General features: G+C 43.9%; 1 protein-coding gene across 1 annotated transcript in view; it reads right to left on the bottom strand.

The window, feature by feature from the left end:
• Nucleotides 1–18,787, bottom strand: part of nr5a2 (nuclear receptor subfamily 5, group A, member 2) — a 65,661-nt gene extending 46,874 nt beyond the window's left edge. Inside the window, exons 1-4 of the mRNA XM_035176727.2 lie at nt 18,017–18,787; nt 14,733–14,851; nt 10,807–10,948; nt 2,557–3,269 (exon numbers count right to left, since the gene is read on the bottom strand). Coding sequence (XP_035032618.1) covers nt 2,557–3,269; nt 10,807–10,948; nt 14,733–14,851; nt 18,017–18,098 — 1,056 coding nt within the window. The 5' untranslated portion in view covers nt 18,099–18,787. The remainder of the gene's footprint in view (nt 1–2,556; nt 3,270–10,806; nt 10,949–14,732; nt 14,852–18,016) is intronic.
• Between the last annotated feature and the right edge of the window lie 516 nt (nt 18,788–19,303).

Genomic DNA, 19,303 nt, shown 5'->3' on the forward strand with positions numbered 1-19,303 from the left:
TCATAGCACCGCGTTTTCTCTTTTCCTCCACTGATTTCAAAACCAGTGCACCAGATCTGCCTGTGTCTAATTGCCGACGTGTTAAACCAATCAAAACCGAAGTGCGCTGGCGGGAAGAGCCCGTCTCAACTTCTCGGATCCAAGGTGTTAGAAATAAACGTCCCTCACGTCATGGCTCATTCCCAGAAAGAGACGGAGGGGGAGGAGAGAGGCAGCGTGCCGCATCGGAGAAGAATGGGGAGCGCTCTTTAGAAGGTCCCCCTAATGGCTAAATATTTATGAGTCCCGTGACCGAAGCCAACTTATGGAAACTAAATCTTTAAACACTTTTTTTGGCAGACGCCTGCACACACACACTCCACCAGCTTGGCTCTATTACCAGAGAAATTCTTTTGTTCTTACAGAGCTAATAATAGGGAGAGAGGGGCTGTGTCTTAATGTGGCTGTGTGTGTGTGCGCGTGTGCGTGTGTGTGTGTGTGTGTGTGTGTGTGTGTGTGTGTGTGTGTGTGTGTGTGTGTGTGTGTGTGTGTGTGTGTGTGTGTGTGATGAAATTGTATTTATAGCTTCCTACAAACGCCGCACCACTCCTATGACAAACTTTTAATTCTACCCTGCTTCCTGTCTTTCTGGTCCCAGACTCGGCCTCAAACTCTCAGCTCTACATTTAGAGGGGAGGTCAGAGGTCGGATGGATTTGTCTTTTAATTGAACTGGGGCAGATCAGTTTGGCTGCCTCACGGTTTTGCTTTATTCTCGCCGTTACCGACACATAAGCTTTGCTCAGCAGTCCTCCCAGTCATTGCTAATGAGAAACACTCAAGGAGGAGAGAGCTGTGTGTTTGTAGTGTGGGAAAAACGTGTCAAAGCCACAGCTAGGACATTATTTTTAAGTCCCACTTGTGCCTAAGATGGCTCTTTAAAAACAGAGAAAGCCAGGGGAGTACAATTATCTCCCTCGCTTAAGTGAAATATGCCCCCCCCCCCTCACCCAAACCAGAGGGGCTGTGTGACGTGATTTTTCTGGGATTGATTGAGCGGATTGGTTGTGCAGGAAGAGGTTTCTCCTGCGCTGAGCCCCGGTCGTTTTCTACCTTTGTAACAGGCACGCGGCTCAACTGCTATTAAGCTCAACTAATATGGGCCGTCATTAGGGAAACATAATGGAGCTTCACTCAGCTGCAAATCAGGGAGCGGGCAAACACAAGTGGCTGAGATAATTGAATTAGGACGAGGGTGTGAGGAATGGAGAGGCCTCGCAGTGCTGCGAAAATGATCATTCAAAGTTAATGGGCACAGCGAATGCAATTATTCAACGTGGCCACACCCTACGACGAGCGTGTGTGTGTCGTGTGTGTGTGTGTGTGTGTGTGTGTGTGTGTGTGTGTGTGTGTGTGTGTGTGTGTGTGTGTGTGTGTGTGTGCTACCCCTGAATGCAAATACAGTTCTCGAAAATGTCAATAGCGGAGACACAGCGCCTGCTAAATGTCAACATGTGTATTTCAAGGACTCTTGTCTGCGTTGTAATTGGCACAGATTTCAATTTTGCGTTTATTTCATTTATTATTTTCACCCCTTCAAAAAACAAAATAGTATTAAATATTTGGGAGGGAGTTTTGGGACGGGCTGCGCTCCCATGAATATGCAGCTGAGCCTTTGGCGACGCGGCGTGACACAATCAGACAAAAGGAAGGGGAAGAAAAAACAGGTGAAGCGCAGGCTAATCACACGGCTTTCATGTCGCTCGGAAAAATTAACCTCCATTCAGAGCGAATAAAGCTGCAAGTGCACAAACACACACCAGAGCTTGGGCTGTGCGATGAGTGAGCATGAATTGTGGCATTTTTACAGTGAGGCATTGGTGTACGGTGTCTATTGGTCGGTCGGGATTGATCATGATAAACAGTCAAAGAGGACACGGCGTCGGACTGGCTCAAATGTTACTGTTTTTAAGAGACATGGCAGATTACATATACCTAACCAGTAAATATGCTTTTCAAGAATGTCTATCCCATAAAGCCAATGGTTAAAAACAATCTTACTTACATTGAAACTCAAATATAGATGATTTATTGTGATTCCTGTGTGAAACCGGACATAAAACCCTCAGACTCTGTTAGTATGAGATTTCACAACCCATTGCCAAAATGTGTCACACACAGAAATATGTCTGACTGCTGAATTTTGATCAGGCAGTTGGACAGACAGCGTGTGGCAGTGGAAGCTACAAGCAGACCCCCCCCCCCCACAATCCTGCAAACACACTGAATGTTGAGCCGGGCCATTAAAAAAAAGGAAGATTTAAGGTCTGTTGGAGATGAAGGATTTGAACAAATAATGTTCCTGGACTCTACAAAGTGCCGTCAATTATACAAGTCAACGTGGTGAATGATTAGGACAAAGGGGAAAATAATTTATTAACGGCCTAAAGAGTTTCTGCACCTCGAATTAGAGCTAAATAGTGATATGATCCTGTAAGCAACAGGAGCGACGGAAGCAAGAAAGTGTATTTACTCATACATTCACTCACATTGAAACAAAAGCACCATGACCACCTACCTTGAGTTCACGGAAGAAGATGCTGCTGCGTGCCCACTCCACGATGGAGAACAGCGTCTGGTCGGCCATCTTGCACATTAAGCCGAAGGTGTTGAGCTTCTCGTGTTTGCCGCGGCTGGCCTGCTCCTGCTGCAGGTACGCCAGGATCTTGGCCTGAACCTGTGGCTCGTCCGGCTCACACTTTAACAGCTCTACGATCAGGTGGGGGAAGCTGGGTGGCGAGCCCGACTGGTAGGCATCTACGTAGGCGTAGCCCATGATGGACTCTGGCGAGCTGGTGTACGGGTCAGGGTACTCTGACTTGATGGTGCGTGTGCCCTGGAAGTGTCCGTAGGCCGCCTGGTAGCCCTGTAGGCTGCCGGCGTGCGGCGGCATCGCCATGCTGACCGGCGAGGTGACAAACGGGCTGCGGTCGTAGTCTGTGGGGGGCAGGGCAGTGGCGTGATGATGGTGGTGGTGGTGGTGGTGGTGACCGGTGTGGTGGCCGGCGTGGTGGCTCAGCGGGAGGCCCTTGGAGGCGGCTGAGTGGATGTTCTGGATGGCCGAGGAGATGGTGAGGTCAGTGGGCACGGCCTGCATCACCTGGGTCATGGCCTCAATCTTGAGGCCGTTAGCTCGGATCAGCGCCTTCTTCTGCTGCTTGAGAGCTCGGTCGCGTTTGTACATGGGGCCGAACTTGTTGCGACCGCCACGCATGCGGTCCGCTCGCACAGCTGACAGGCAGACAGGAAGAGAGGTGGAAGAGGAGACAAGAAAGGACAGAATTAATGATAGGATGCAGTGTTTAATTCTGTGTGTCAGGCGTTTTCATTCCTGACGTCTGCACTAGCCTTATAACAATTATCTCTATCTCGGATATAACTAGTTTGATGACTGATTTGGGTTGAAACCAAATCCTGAAAACAACTATAACAATATTTCAGCAAGAATGAAAGATATTCTCTTGTATTTATATCCATGTTTTACGAGGGCAAACTCCTCATTTGTAACTTGCATGTAGGGCAAAGGTGTTCCTGTGGTGATTACACTTGACATTTACCTGTTGACTCTTAAACCGCACAGGTCTAACAGATAGCTGCGTTACTCATTGACCTGGAACGCAAACTTCTATGAACCACACTGCTGAATGATCGCTGTACAGCTGGCTATCTCTGTCTCCCACTCAGGGAATACATACCTCAAACGCTCTGATAATGCTAGAGACTCAAAGAAGATTCAATCTCTCTTTCCAAAATACACGTTTTATTATGCTGTCTGATTATGCAATATCTAAAAGCTTCAAATGTCACTGTCCATTAGCAGAAACCTTTTTCTCCGTAAAACCCCCACAGGCTGAAGAGGCTGACAATAAGCAAATTGGGCTTCTTTTTTTTCCCGTGATGAGCCTGACATACCCACGATGCCCCCTGCCTCCCCACTCAGTGCAGGATCCCGTGGTGAGGATCACAACGAGTATGTGCCGTGGGTATTTCTAATGAACACAGTGGACTGCTACAAGGGCCATGTGTGATCTGGCCGACTGCTGCCATGGGGAAGCCGCTCTGCTGTCTCCCAGTCGGGGAGCGCTGGTGTTAATTATTCATACTTAATTACCTCTTACTCACAGAGCGCAGTGTGCCACGAGCTAACGGACGTCTGGGAGACATAGCAACAGAATAAAACGCTCACTAATACCAATACTGCAGAATATCACTTATTTTTATTGTATTCAGCCCAGTCTTGGTAAAAAAATAAAAAAATAAACCCACATATTTAACTATACATGCAAATACATGTATATACATTGGCCCTGTTAGTGCACGGTGGATCGTCAGATAACGTGTGAGTCGGCCTGGGTCCACTCCAGCTGAATGAAGGACCGGGAGAGGGATGTAAATTGAAAAAAGGGGGTGAGGGGAGTATAAGCGGGGGTGGGGTAGGGGGCACGGAGTGGGGTAGGGTGGTGGAGGTGGGGTGGGGGGGACGAGGGGCAGACACCCATACAAAAAACACACCGAGCTGCCTTGGGAGTGATTTTAATGACCTCCGTCACAAAAGTGTCTGTCACTGATCTGAGCGAGAGGAGCCAAGAGGGGAGGCACACACACGCACACACACACGCACACACACACATGCTGAATCTCTCATACCACACACACATGCAAACACACACTGGGTAACAAGGAACGCACCGCACGGAGGGAAGGGGGCAGGCCAGACACTCCTGCCACTGTAGACACACACACACACACACACACACACACACACACACACACACACACACACACACACACACACACACACACACACACACACACACACACACACACACACACTTCCCAACATGCTTGAGGTCAACTCCAGTGCCCAATCACCCAGGCTCAGGGATTATCACGCCCGTTAAAAAATTTATCGCATATCCAAGAAAGAAAAAAAAATCAGGAGCCCCGTCAAATGTATCCATTAAACATTATTGTAGGGCAACTTTAACTATTAATGATTTCTCCACAACAGCGTAATTAATGAGCTGAGAAACTAATAGTTAGCTCTACTGGGAAAACAAAATGAAGCCCTGACTGCCTGCTCGCTCGCCTGCCTGCCTCGGACCCAGGGACCCACATCACATCATGAATATCCAGACCCAGCGTAGGAGATGGGGGGGTACAGGTCTCCCCACCATTACACACACGCACACACACACACACACACACACACAACACACACACACACACACACACACACACACACACACACACACACAAACACACACACACAGATTCTTTGTCTGTAATTAAACAAGGTGATTTGCATGTGTGTAACACAGATTAATATGGAAGGGGGAGGGGATGAGGACAGTGTAAGCACGTGTGTTAAGGAAGAAGGTTTGTGTGTGTGTGTGTGTGTGTGTGTGTGTGTGTGTGTGTGTGTGTGTGTGTGTGGCGTGTGCGTGTGTGTGTGTGTGTGTGTGTGTGTGAGCTGGAGAGATGTTAATGGTTTGGATGCTGCAGGGATTGGGCTGATGTAACAAACCCCCAACTAGGGTATGAACAAAGCTGCACACACAGTTTACTGTTTTAAAGTATTGATTGGGAAAATGTTGTTCTGCTGAAAATATATGCAAGAAACTTCCTGTTCTCCCCTTTATATTTAAAAAAAAAAAGTGTACGTATGAATAGGATGTGAGTGAAGAGACATTGTGGGTTAACAGTGAGGCTTTGGGGCTAAATCCAGGCTGAGGGACTAAAAGGCTGATGCTGCCATCCTCTGAATTTCCCTGACTTCCCGTCTACAAGCACATCCACTAAAATACACATATTTGAGCACACATCCGCCTCATACACACCATCTCAAACACAGACCACATGCACTGTACTGTTTACACACACACTTTCTCTGCACACACCTACACATAACCCTCAACACACTCAAACACATCACACACACACACACACAGACACACACTCAGAGCCCTCAGCGCTTATATCCTCTGATTTATGGTTGTTTAATATACAGGAATATTAAGCGTGCGTAGGTGAGGATCCCTGTCGACCGCCGGCATATTAATGGGTCTCGCGGAGTCTTGCTGACACCCTGTTTGTCATGTCGGGGCCCCGGCCCCTGCTCCGGATGCGCCCTATCCCATGCACACACATGAATACCTATGATACCTATGCATAAGTAATGGGACAGCTCCCCGGCTTCCACCCCAGGTTACTGGGAGGCTGATAGAAGACAAATCAGAGCGAGAGGGCTGGAGACAGGGAGCAAATAAAAAGCGGAGGCAGAGGGAGAGAGAGGCAGAGGGGACTATAAAAACACTTGGGTGGTGGGCGCTAATTTCAGGTCACTGCGCTGTGGTGGGTTTACATTTGTAGGAGTTAATGAATTTAGATTTGAGCCTGTGTGAGCCTGTTCAGTCAAATATGTGAAAAGTCCAGTAAAAGTTAAAGAAAAAAGAGAAATCAGAGGCAGAGTAGTGTCGACTTTAAATCCATGTACTGTCATGTCTGGTTTAAAGCGAGACAGGGCTGATTGGTCCTCAAGTTGAGGTGAGTTGACGTTTGGCGGCTGTGGCTCAGGAGGTAGAGAGGGTCCACTAACCAGAAGGTCGGTGGTTTGATCCCCAGCACCTCCAGTCTACATTCTGAATTATTTTCTGGTATTCAGTAATCACTGTTCCACAAGTGGAGGAAAAAGTATTAATCAGTTTTTTGTGCGTTTTCAAATAAAGACTTCTTCATAACAATCTAAAGTACCTCTTACTCCCTTGTACAGTGGAAACTGCTTATTCCACGATCAGACATGCTACTGCTGCGCTCCGTCTTTAAGATGATGCACAGTTGAAGGAAACATTAGGCGGCTCAGTGAAGCATATGATCCAGGGCAACTTCTAGCGAGTCTAAAAGGGAGAATCATACCAGTGGGAGCTGTTCAGACACTGAATGCTTCATCAGCTTTAGAGAATAACGTGCTAATGGTTCGAAGCTAAATGGGAAGAGGCTTTTTTTCTCCCCACTTTTCTCAATGAGTCAACACTGGCTGAGATGCTACAGTGAATACCAACAAGTCAGGAGCTTTACAGCATGTGGCCGTTTGTGCTGAGCGTGGTTAGACCAGTGCATGGCTGCAGTGCTCCGTCATCATTGGGTGTGTATGTGAGGGGGAGTGTGTGAAGGATGAATTAACAAATTAAAATTAAAGATTTTAAAGACATAAAAAACGCCAAGGCCCAAAAGTCTAAATTCAATCAGGCCGCACCTCATAGATATCAGTTCCATAGAGATGTCTGATTTTTGTCATCAAGATATTTGTATTATTTCTTTAGAAATTCACAAAAAGGTTGAAAAGCGCCCCATCACGCAATGTTAAAGAAAGTAAAAAAAAAAAAATCCTGGATCAGCCCCCTGACCCGGATCTACACCACAATTTAATAGATTTTTCCTTGGCCCCATGTCCTATCCTTCATGTAAATGAGATCATTTTCTTTGTGTAATCTTAATTAACAACAAACCAACTAACGGACAGGGCTGAAAACGTTACCTCCTTGGCGAATGGTAATAATATGATTTGTAAAATTGGCAGGACAAATATTAGCGACTGTTGACATGTGGTTAAAGATGTTTTAGGTTGTAACTACACACCTTAGCTCTTCAATGTCAAAGGACAGAAAGCAGGACTTTTACTTTGGAAAACAAGTATCATGATTGTTACGCACTGGGTCAGTAGTTCATCCTGTGGCAGAGGCAAACAGTGCTGAATGAAATAAAGCTTTAATCCTGCCTCCTGCAAAGTCAAGGCACCGCTGAGGTTTAACAATACTGTGGTGTGTTTGGTTATCAGCTGTAGACGAGACAGCTCATCTCTGAGAGATGGGAAGGGGCGATGGACACGTCACTTTACTGTTTATGTCACTCTGATATGTTCCCGTCAACCTTTTCACCTTGTCTCAACTTCGAAGCGTTGCCAGCGTGCACACACACACACACACACACACACTCACACACACACGCACACATGCATGCACACACAGATTTCTTTGCCGCTGCCACGCTCACAGCAAACATCAAACTCCACATTGGTTGGCAAACTCATCAACAAACAGGAAAGACATGGAACAACACCAGAGAGGCAAAGGTAAACAGAAACACTGACAGACATGACAGTTGGAGTCAACTCGCGAGTTTCCACCACGTTTTTTTGAACCACATTTGGTTTCCACTCGATACCCAGAGTTCACATGTTGCTGCAAGCTGCTGCGTAATGGAATGAAAAGATTGCAATAACAAAGCACATGACCCCCAAATCTCCCATCCTCTCTTTCACAGCTATCCTACACCCTTTTTTTTAGTTTTCATTTTTCAGATCGAACATCTTCTCCCTCTTCCCTGTGGCCTCCTGAACACCTTCTCTGGGCGTCTCATGAATATATGGATGTGTTTACCACAGGGGGAGCTGTATGTACAGTGTGCGTGTGGTGAGCGGTGTCACACTCTCTGTCTGGGAGGTCTTTACTGCTTGTGGCAGGAGTCGCCCACTGGAGCGTCTGGCCCCTGACAGAGCGCTGCAGGGCCCGTCTTGCCCCCGAGCTGCAAAGCTACCACCAGCAAAACAAATCAAACCTGCAGCCCCCCCCTGCCTGTGTCAGCTGGAAAATGACAGGCCGGGACTTTCTGCCCAGCGGCCATTCACAATTAACAGCAATTAATTACACGGCACATGGCAGGTAAAGGGAGAAGCCTCCGGAAGGGTTTTAGTTAGGCTGTCTTTGTTTTGCTCTCATCCTCTCAGGGTCTTATTTCTTTAACGTATTAAGTTTTCTCAATTACATGTGAGCATTTCAGGGGCCGAGGGAATTTTAATTTTGTTTCAAATACAAATGTGTGAGGAATTTGATCACAGAAAAGCTTCTGAATATCATAACACCTTATTAAAAGGCTGCAAAAGATAAAGATTTGCAGCATTTTTTTAATCTTAACCTCCTGGATGTCAAAATAGCAGCTTTTACTCTGGCTTTTAAATAGTCACTGAAAGACGACCTTCAGGTCACGTTATTCATGTGATTTCAGAGTAAAAAACCTGTCAACTAATGTGTGGAAAAATAGTTGATTTTAAATATTATCTTTGAACACTGAAGAGCATTTCTTGCCCTGCCACCCTGTCACTGCTGGATAGCCCGCGTTTTAAACAAGCTTCTGAGCCGCGTTCAACTTCAACAAAGAGGCCTCGAAGCGGCCGGCCAAAAGTATCATCATTACCATTCTCGCCCCGCTGCCAAGTTTAATATTTTATCTATTACTCTGTCTGGCAAATTTAAGTGTACAGCAGCTACCAGATACCCCCACAACTCCCCCTGACCCCATCTCAAATACTAATAAGCAATGCGGGATTTCAACGCTCTGGTTGAAATGAAAGGTTTCTCTTCATACGGTTTACATTCAGGAGAAGAGAAATTACTGAGATGTTCATTGTTAAATGTTTAAATAAATATAATCTACTCTCATACAAGCAATCATTTTGTCAAAGCAGGTATTCACCCTTTTTTTTCTTCTAAATGGTGGGTATCTCGACATAGAGGGAAACTTCTCACATGCAAATTGATCGTGGAAGAATATTTTCCAAAGAGAGTTAATGTGCTGTGATGAACCGAGTTCAATTGGGGATTAATGGAAAAAGACTGGAGCTGCCATTTCACCAGAACTTTTTAAAACACGTCCGTGGAAGTCCAGAAGCAGTCAACCTCCAATTTAAGCTGCTCCGCTTTATAAGTTTTTTCCTTTCCAACTTTCAGAAACAGTAATTGCAAGCAGGCATTAAATCTTCAAATACACACATACAATATATATATATATATATATATATATATATATATATAGGCTATATGATGCAGCACCCATGAAGCAATAACACTGACGGGATCTGCTTTTCCACTCCTGCAGATGTGTCCTGTGAGTTTCAGATGGTGTTTGAGTGAGTGGTGTTTACTGTGAAACCCAGTATGATATGTGCACTGTAAAAAGATAAATAGTCTCCCAGAGTAAAATATAATTTTCAAACGCTTAAATGGGAAATGAGCCTGGAGGCTGCGTGGTGCACACGTTGGTGTAGATGCCTTCTTGTTAGTACCACTGGTAGCATGTAACTAAGTACTGCAAGTATATATTATACTTTTTACTCCACTACCATTATTATCGCCTTAGTTACGAGTTACTTTACACATTAAACTACCAGACAGTACATAAATAGTAACAATTAGACCATTGACCATTACAACCTACAACAGCAATATTTTACTTGCACATTAAAGCATCAGCAATAGTATCATACTAAAGATAATATACACTAGTGTATCTCTTACGTTTCTGCATTACATTTTAATTTCAATACTTTAAGTCCATCGATAATTTGTACTTTTACTTAAGTGACACAGAAACTTTGATTTCTAATTGAATATTTTTCTATCGTATTTTTGTTACTTTAATTCAAACAGACTACTTGATACTAATGTCTCTTGGAACTTAATATTTAATATAATACTTAATAATCAGAACAACTTTCTGTACTGTTCGAAAGCCCTTGAGCAAGATATTGAAATCCCAGTGGCCAGCTACTGTTTAACTGGTTGTTTGCACATTAATACACTTTCTCTTCTAGCCAACAACCATAAACTTTGTATCCAACACTTAATGACAGAAGCACAACACCAGCAAAACTCAAGTCACGCTGCCATAAACCAGACACCTGAGATGAAAAGCAGAAAACATGTTGCTGTACCTTCTAGCTTCATGCCAACGGTGAGGCACTTCTGGAAGCGGCAGTACGGGCAGCGCTTCCTCTGGGTCTTGTCAATCTGGCAGCTCTGGTTCTCTATACATGTGTAGCGCTTGTTGTTCTGGACGGTGCGCTTGAAGAAGCCCTGCGGAGAGAACCAATTAAGACGTCAACCTGCTTGACCCCTGCAATGCGATGGTAATTGGCCCATTCACACTCCCAGACAGATGGAGAGGGACAGGCTCTCTCTCTCTCTCTCACACACACAGGCCCACACACACAGACACACACACACACACACAGGGATCACAAGCATGAATACACCGTTTTTAAGTTGAAACAAACAAAGTAACTGTAACAGCCTCTTTAGTGTTTAAGTCACATAAGGACATTATTTATAAACCTACAATTCTACCATAGTTACATATTTTTCAGTTCTGAAAAATATCCCAAAACATATTCTCTACATACCTGCTTTACCCGCTATAGGGTTTATAATCTAATTTGAGTCCTGTCAAATTTACAATCCTATCCAAAATCCTCTATTCATGTAAAGACTCAAACTTATGGGGAAAGCATCTTTTCAACTCTACACTTAATTATTGAAAAATATGAGCACAGGAGTCCAAAAAAATCCAATAAATTATATCCATAATTCACAGTTCCGGGATTACAGATATTCATACCTGCAACGTTGGAATTAATTATTGGCAGCAGCAGTGAAAATCAAACGGAGGGAAGATGGTATTAACTTATTCCAGATCCATAACCGAGGAGGAGAATCTTTAAACCTGCTCTTTAAAAAAAGTAAAAACGTAAAAAAAAGGGGGAACGTGCTGCTGTCAATATCTCACCAAACACAAAATTTAATTGACAATCTGCCCTGCCTTATTAGTCGCCCCAAAAAATGCTCTCAGTTTTGGATTATCGACCCTTCTAGAGCTAAAAAAATCCATCCTTCACAGAGAACTTTCTCTCCAATTTTCCATTTAGCACACAGCGTCTAGAATATATAGCTCAAAATATCTGAAGCAAACTGGATCAAACCAATGCTTTTTTTTTTTAAACACACACAATATCACTTGTGGGGATTAGGCGGACAGCGTCTCGGTGAAAAGCTGATTTGACCTGCGGTTCAAACCGAGAACAGACACTCGTCAAGGCTCCTTTTTATGTGGAAAGGGATTTCTGCGAGCGAGTGTTGCGTCTGTTGACATTACAAATAACACAGACATTTTGCCAGAAGTAAAAGCCACTAATTAACATAAACTCTGAAACCTCGCTGTAGAGTATATAAGACATTCACGCAAAGTAGCGTCCACGTTAATTGGGTAAATTATCTGAGCAGAACTGGACGTTCGCGACCTTGGAATTCCGTCCTGAAAGACGACGCTCGCTCGGAGCAAAATCAACAACCAGGAAGCAGCTTGTCAGCACTGAGTCCAACAGAGGAGCAGGAAAAATAGAATCTGCACGATCCCTGTATCTCCTCTGATCCCTGCGTCCTGCACCTGCTTGATTCACTCAAATGTGGGCTCTAAATTAAACAATAATCCTCTGACCTCAACTTGCTTTCGTCCTATTTATTTTTCTTGTATTCCTGCAGATGACAAATATATTTTGGACATGTCTACATGGGCACGGTGGCTCTGACCTTCAGACAAGTTGCTTGTAATGTCAGTATTTTAGGATTTAATTCTCCCATAAAGAAGCGTGCCAGGATGAGGCCTGTCTGTAAGTGTGTGTGTGTGTGTGTGTGTGTGTGTGTGTGTGTGTGTGTGTGTGTGTGTGTGTGTGTGTGTGTGTGTGTGTGTGTGTGTGTGTGTGTGTGTGTGTGTGTGTGTACAGTGAGGACCATGCAGCCCATTTTGGCTTGTTGTTGTTAAACTAAAAGGTATGATGTGGTTCAATGTTTGTTCTGTGTGTGCTGGTGCGTATGAACCAACGCTGCCTGTGTGAATAAAAGGGGACGTGTGTGTGTACATGTATGTGTGTGTTTACGTGTGTGTGTGTGTGTGTGCTTGTGTTTGGGGAGGTGGTAGGATTACGAGGGTGCTGAAGTAAAGAATATTTAAGATTCACTTCTTCTATTCTCTTATGTGTGTGTGTGTGTGTGTGTTTCATACCACAAAGCCCTGAAATGTGAAGCTTACACTGGCATGAAAAAAACTAAATCTGTTTTTATTTTACTATTTTAATTTCAATAGAAAATAACAAATAAAATGTGATTGCCTTTTATTTCTTACATTTTTTCCTTTTTTTTTTTTTAACAGAACAGGGAGGAAACTTCCCTACAGTGGAGTCAGATCTCAGCGGCCGGCTGACAGTGAGTATTTAATGCCCAAAAGCCGCCTGTGACATGTCAGCACACTGATTCATCACTTCAACCCTGATGATCACACTTTTACTGAAGAGACTGCCTGCATTTTAGAGATAATCAATGGCCAGCTTCAGGTATCAGCATTATTAATGTTTCAGCGAGGATATAGACTGCACCGCTGTATAGCGGACCTCTTCATCTACATCCTGCACACACACACACACACACACACACACACACACACACACACACACACACACACACACACACAGCTGAGGGTTTCAGCTTAACTGGGAAATGTGTTTGTATATTGCTCGTCCAGCACAAGCCCGAACCGAGGCTGAAAAGCAGCAGAGATGCCGCCGACGTCTCCCTTCAAGCAAGTGCTTAGCAACTCAAGGTCATAATATAGGATCAAATCTATAACATCTGCTTTGAATAATGACCACATAGGCAGGAAATGTGTGCCGCCGCATCAATACTGCGAGCTGCAATTTTTTTGCACTGAATAGTGTTAACACAGAGACATTTGTCTTAGCTTAATTTTGTGCTGACAGCTTTACTGGGCTGAAGAAGAAAAAACTTGAGGCGATGCCTATTAGCTCGGTGTTGAGCTGCACTGTGGAAAGAGGCAGAAAGAGACAAATAGCTTGTTGATGGAGCTCAAATTAAAGGCGGCTACAGTTTGCTTTTACAGTAGCCTCATTATTAACATGTGTATGAAAATGTTTTCCAACCACACAATGCTGCTGTGCTCTTAATGAACTCGTGTTGAGAGTTTTAGACAGTGGGACACAGGCTTGTACAAACACATTCATTATGATTGTGTACTTTGCTTTCTGGGTTAAACCCTCCTCCTCCTCCTCCTCCTTCTCCTCCGCCTCCTCTGTTCGGTGGTTTTAAAAAAAAAGGACAAAACCCCAGTGCATTCGTTTTGAACTCCTGTTGCATTTCCAAGCCCTCCACCGCAAAATCCTCTGACACTCGCCGGAAAGGTTTGTTGGATCAACTGTCACAACAATATTTGACCCTCGGCCTCTTTTCTGCTGGTTTTCCTGTATTGTGATGTGACCGCTGAGGCTCTGCAGCTCCACTGCCACACTTGTTGCAAGGCACTAGAGGCGAAATACCTCCGTGTGCAAAACTTCTAATGCAAAAAAATGCATCTCCACAGATTAATGGAAAGCGTTAACACACTGAAGTAAGGCAACTTTATAGAAATACATAATTGCTCATACAGCACCATGTATGGATTGTATTTTACATTTGTCCAATGCACATGGGGATGAGCCTGCAATATGCAAGGCCAATAATTACATTTGAAGTAAACAGCTATGCCTGAAAGTGTTTTTTCTTGATCCATCTTCCCTATTTATACTGCAAACACACTTAATAATGCAATCAAACCATCTCAAGCCACACACGCTAATACTTACAGTCTTTGTTGCAATGCAGGAAGTTTATAATCACTATTAATTAGCCGATTGTAACTGTGGCATCAAAGCTCGACACAGTTTTGAGGAAAGGAATATTGTGTGCGTAAAAAGCAGAAGCAGGGAAGGTCACCTTTACTGCGCACAGTGCCACAGACACACATTGTGGTACTAACCTTGCAGCTCTCGCAGGTCAGGAGTCCGTAGTGATAGCCAGAAACTTTGTCTCCGCAAACGGGACACATCTCGTCCAAGTCTTCGTCATACGAGTAGTCCATCATTTTTATATGGGGTGCTGCGGAGGAGACACACACGCACGCACGCACGCACACACGCACACACACACATAGAGAGAGACAGAAAGAGAGAGAGAGAGACAGAGAGAGTCTATTTCAGTCTTTTCCAAAAAAAACACGTTCTTCCATCAAGATGAACCACTGGAAGCATGGAGACGAAACTCAATACGATTTTTTTGGGTAACTTTTCGAATGTTTAATTAAAGGATGGGAAACAGACTAAAACAGTGGATTTTGGACTCTAAAAGACGCAGCCATTTATTTCTCCTTGTTCCCTGCTAGTCTGCAGTCGTTGCGGACACGAGCAAAAAAAAAAAAGAAACATAGAAAAATATTTTTTTTAAAAAGGCTCATGAAAGCGAGCCTCATAAATATGCATGCGTCTAAGTCGTGGAAGCGCTGGGGGAAATGGAGAGATATTAGAGTTAAGGATTGGAGGAGAACATGTTACCGCCCACAGACAAATGAAGACACACACACAAATAAAGACCTCATCTCTGCAGGCGAGGAGGAAGAAAAAAGAAAAAAAAACAACGTTCAAACTTCAACCAACATCAGTTTGCATCTCAAAGAATCACCCGCAACACCACGGGGAGATATAGGTTGAGTTTATTTTACGCTTTATAATGTTGAGAGAGATTTAAATGCGACGTTGTGCGTGAGCTGAAAGAAAAAAAATAAAGTCCGTTGATGTTTTTTTCTTGTTTCCAAAACATTTATTCAAAATGAAGAGCAAATAGCCACAAATGGGATTTTTATTTAAGTGATTATTTCAATTTAAAATCTATTTAACAATGACTCAAATTCCGCAATATTTGCTCTCTTTTCACATTTATATCACGAACTGTGAAACAGCAGGTAAATGACTGTGTTATTCGCAGTATCGCCTCCCACCTCTTTGCCTCGTGTATTAGAAATAGTTGCATTGATAAGAGTGTGTGTGACAGTCAGAGCAAACAGTCAACCTGACATTTACAACACTTACAAAAGCATTTATGGTTCTAATCATAAAAAAAAAGCTGCCAGGATCAAACAGGAAAGCCTCAGTGGATGTGGCTGTAAAAGTGGAAATATTTTGTCAACTGCACTGCTTTCCAAGGCCTCACACACACACTCACACACTCACACACTCGCTACTTCAAAATCCACTCATCTGCTCACTGAGACCTTTTAATTAGACATGATTTCTGGTTTGTGAACGTGTTGCCCTGCTGGGATCCGCGCTGCATATTTCCAGCTGAAGCAACAAGTTCCAGCGAGCTGCCGTCTCCTTCCCCACAGAAGCTGGAAAAGCCTGAGCTCCGTTTCCGAACTTTGTGCCGCGTAAAAAGCGCAAAAAGGGGGATATGTTTTTTGCAGGGGCCTGTTCTCATGACGCACGACGGCTGCAGGTTTGGACGAATTTTAATAAAGAAAATAAACATGATCGGGACATGGGTTGTGGATGTGCAATGGATGAGGCCGTGGTAAATATAACAAATATATAGTACATCCAGTTGGGAGTGCTCCTCAGGCCACAAATGAAAAAGGTTTTATCCATATAGCTTATAAAACTCTAAACTCCATATATGCGTCTGCTGTGCGTAACAGGGGTTGGATTTTTAAGGAGTTATAACGACGTTAGATGCTGGGATTACGTTGCAATATATCCCAGAAGATTAACCTATTTTTACGGTAAAGTTGTGCGTAACGAGAGTCGTGCATCCTTGTTCCACAGACAGATACACGCAGTTTTTTTAGAGATGCAGAAACACGCCGCTCGGTCTCTCACCTGCTGCCTCTCAACTCGACGCCACTTGCTCCTGCGCTCCCCCCAAAACACCTAGGACGTGAGAAAAATCCTCCTTCATCCCGAGCTACCTTTGTTTTCTCCCGCTGTGTTTACGCGCAGATAACAGGGCTCCACTCCACTCCTCGTGACTTGTGAGTGTGTGCGCTTTATCAGCGACTCATAAACCAAGACGCGCGCTTAATTGACTGTCGGGTTTAAAGCTGTGGAATGACACCAGAGCACTGGGGGTGTTTGTCCTGACTGAGGAGTCAGTTGGCTCTTCTCTAAATCGTTGCTGCTTGGTGGAAAGACATTGAGAACAAATATATTATATTTTAATTAATGCCACAGGGAATTTTAATACATGTGACCAATCTGTAAAAAAGTAAAAAGAAAATTTCTGAATCAAAGCTGCACATTCACAAACCGCACATTTAAAGATCTAAAGCAATTCTGCCCGCAGTGTTTAACATTTATAATTAGATGTAAAAAAAAAAAATCTACAAAGATAATCAAATAAAAATAAAGATCTTTAAAAAAAACTAATTTGATGCCTCTTTTAAATTTAGTTCAACCTGGTTTTGAAATTGCAAGAATTATATAGGCCAGAATTTGATAATTTGCAGAAACAGAAAATTCTTGAAAACACACCAAATCTGTCTGGATTTATTTGTGACATGTAGTTGTAATATTTAGTTTTTTTTAACAACGTCTGTTAAACAACGTCTGTTAAATTAAACCAGAATTTTTAGGCTGGTTGGACTAAAGTTAGCCGACCCGAGGTCAAATACTTTGGCAGGGGGCAAACCACTGAATCAAACCTTCTACGTTTTATGGTTCTTTTTTCTTTTTTAATAAATTGGCAACAAGTTGTTTTAACTGCTCCAGAAATAAAGATAAACGGTGAGTCAGCTCTGCGGACACCGAGAGAAATGGTTCATTATAAATATGTGACTAAATGAAATCGACTTCTCAGCCTCTTAGTGTTTTTATGCGCCTGACACACGCACACTTCCAGCACGAATGACAACTGGCAACAATCATTATTTGATCACGGGCCCGAGGTTTGAAAAGCGAATCTGCAGACTTCATCTTTAAATCAGAGTAACTGAGGGCAGATAGTTAAAACAACAGCAAACACATTTTTTTAATCTCCGTGAAACAAGGACCTAAAATAAAAATATAACACGTTCAATATAGATTAATCGCCTGTATTAGAAACAGTGGTTCATATTTTACGCAAAGAATCCAGTGGATCTAAGCGCGAACAGAAGTTTTGGTGGCACCGAGTTACGCGCTTCCACGCTGATAACACACCGTGAGTTCACCACATGTGGCAGAAGCTTGTGAGTCTTGCGGTCTAAAGAGATTCAAACCAATGACCAGTTCTTACCTTGCATAATCCTTGGCATGTGCCCGTGTTCTCCATACGATCGAGAGAGTCCCAGGGATTCAGTCTCGAATTTGGGCAGCATGTCAGCGCTGCCGGCCCGAGCTGTAGTCTCCGCACCGCTCGGCGGGACACCTGGGACAGCGAAGAGGCACGCGTTCCCAAACACCCCTCAAAGGGACCCAGATGTCTTTTGTCGCGGTCTATTTCTAACTGGCTGTCTCTGTCTGTCCTCGGACTAAATGCTCCGAATACACGAAGCCTGATTCAAAGGACCGTCTCCAAACGGCCGGGCTGCATAGCTGCTGTGCGTCAACTTCACTAATTCACTTTCTCATTATTGCTTTTGCGCATTGAAAAAAGAGAAAAAGCAAATTTAAAAAACCCGCAATAATAGAGCCGAGCACATGGGCGTGCTTCCCTCAATAGCCTACTTATTAAAGAGCAGCTGCGCGCACTGAGTTAAAGGATCGGTCTCTCAATCAAAACGAGAAAACTGCGCAGTGTCCGGAGTAAAAGACGAAGGTGAGTTCCCCTGTAGCTCGTCCCAAAAGTCTGTTTTAGCGCGTCAACCATCAAAGTGGGACTGTCAGTGTAACTTTCAGCCTTTAGCAGACGAGTACGCGCAGCCAGGGCCGCCCTCTCCCGTGCGTAAAAGTCGGATTCGGTGTGTTGGTCCGACTGTCTGGAGATGTGGAGACCTCTCCTCCTCCTCCTCCTCCTCGCGGCTTTGTTTACTCCGCTCGCTCCAATCCGGGGCGCATGCGGCCGTGTGACATCATCCCTCACCGATCCAATCAGGCGAGGAGACCGGGACACATCGCCTCAGACCCTCCGAGCTCCACATCTCCGACAATCTCAGCTGTTAAAACCTCGTTAATGACGGACTTTAAAAAGCGGAGACAGCGCGAGGAAATCAAGAGAGGAGATGCGGCAGTGGCACGTGAGAGCAGAGGCTCCACGAGCACACGCGCGCACCGGTACGCACGCTTTTTACCGTGTTAAGTTTATTTTACATCATTTTAATTAAACTCTTTATCTTTATCTATCTGGTGCATATATTGCATTATGTTATTTAATTATTCAATTTTAGCATCGCGCTCTGCCCCTGTGGTCATCGACTGAAACTCAATTATCATCATCCCTGATCATTAAAATGTCATGAATTATAATCAAATTACATTTTATAGCCTTTTCTTTCTTTCTTTCTTTCTTTGTTACTTTCTTACACAGGGCATATTAAATCATGCATGACACCCATAGCAAACATATATATATATTAAAAATGTA

The sequence above is a fragment of the Hippoglossus stenolepis genome, chromosome 14 (assembly GCF_022539355.2).
Source record: "Hippoglossus stenolepis isolate QCI-W04-F060 chromosome 14, HSTE1.2, whole genome shotgun sequence".
Taxonomy (NCBI): Eukaryota; Metazoa; Chordata; class Actinopteri; order Pleuronectiformes; family Pleuronectidae; genus Hippoglossus; species Hippoglossus stenolepis.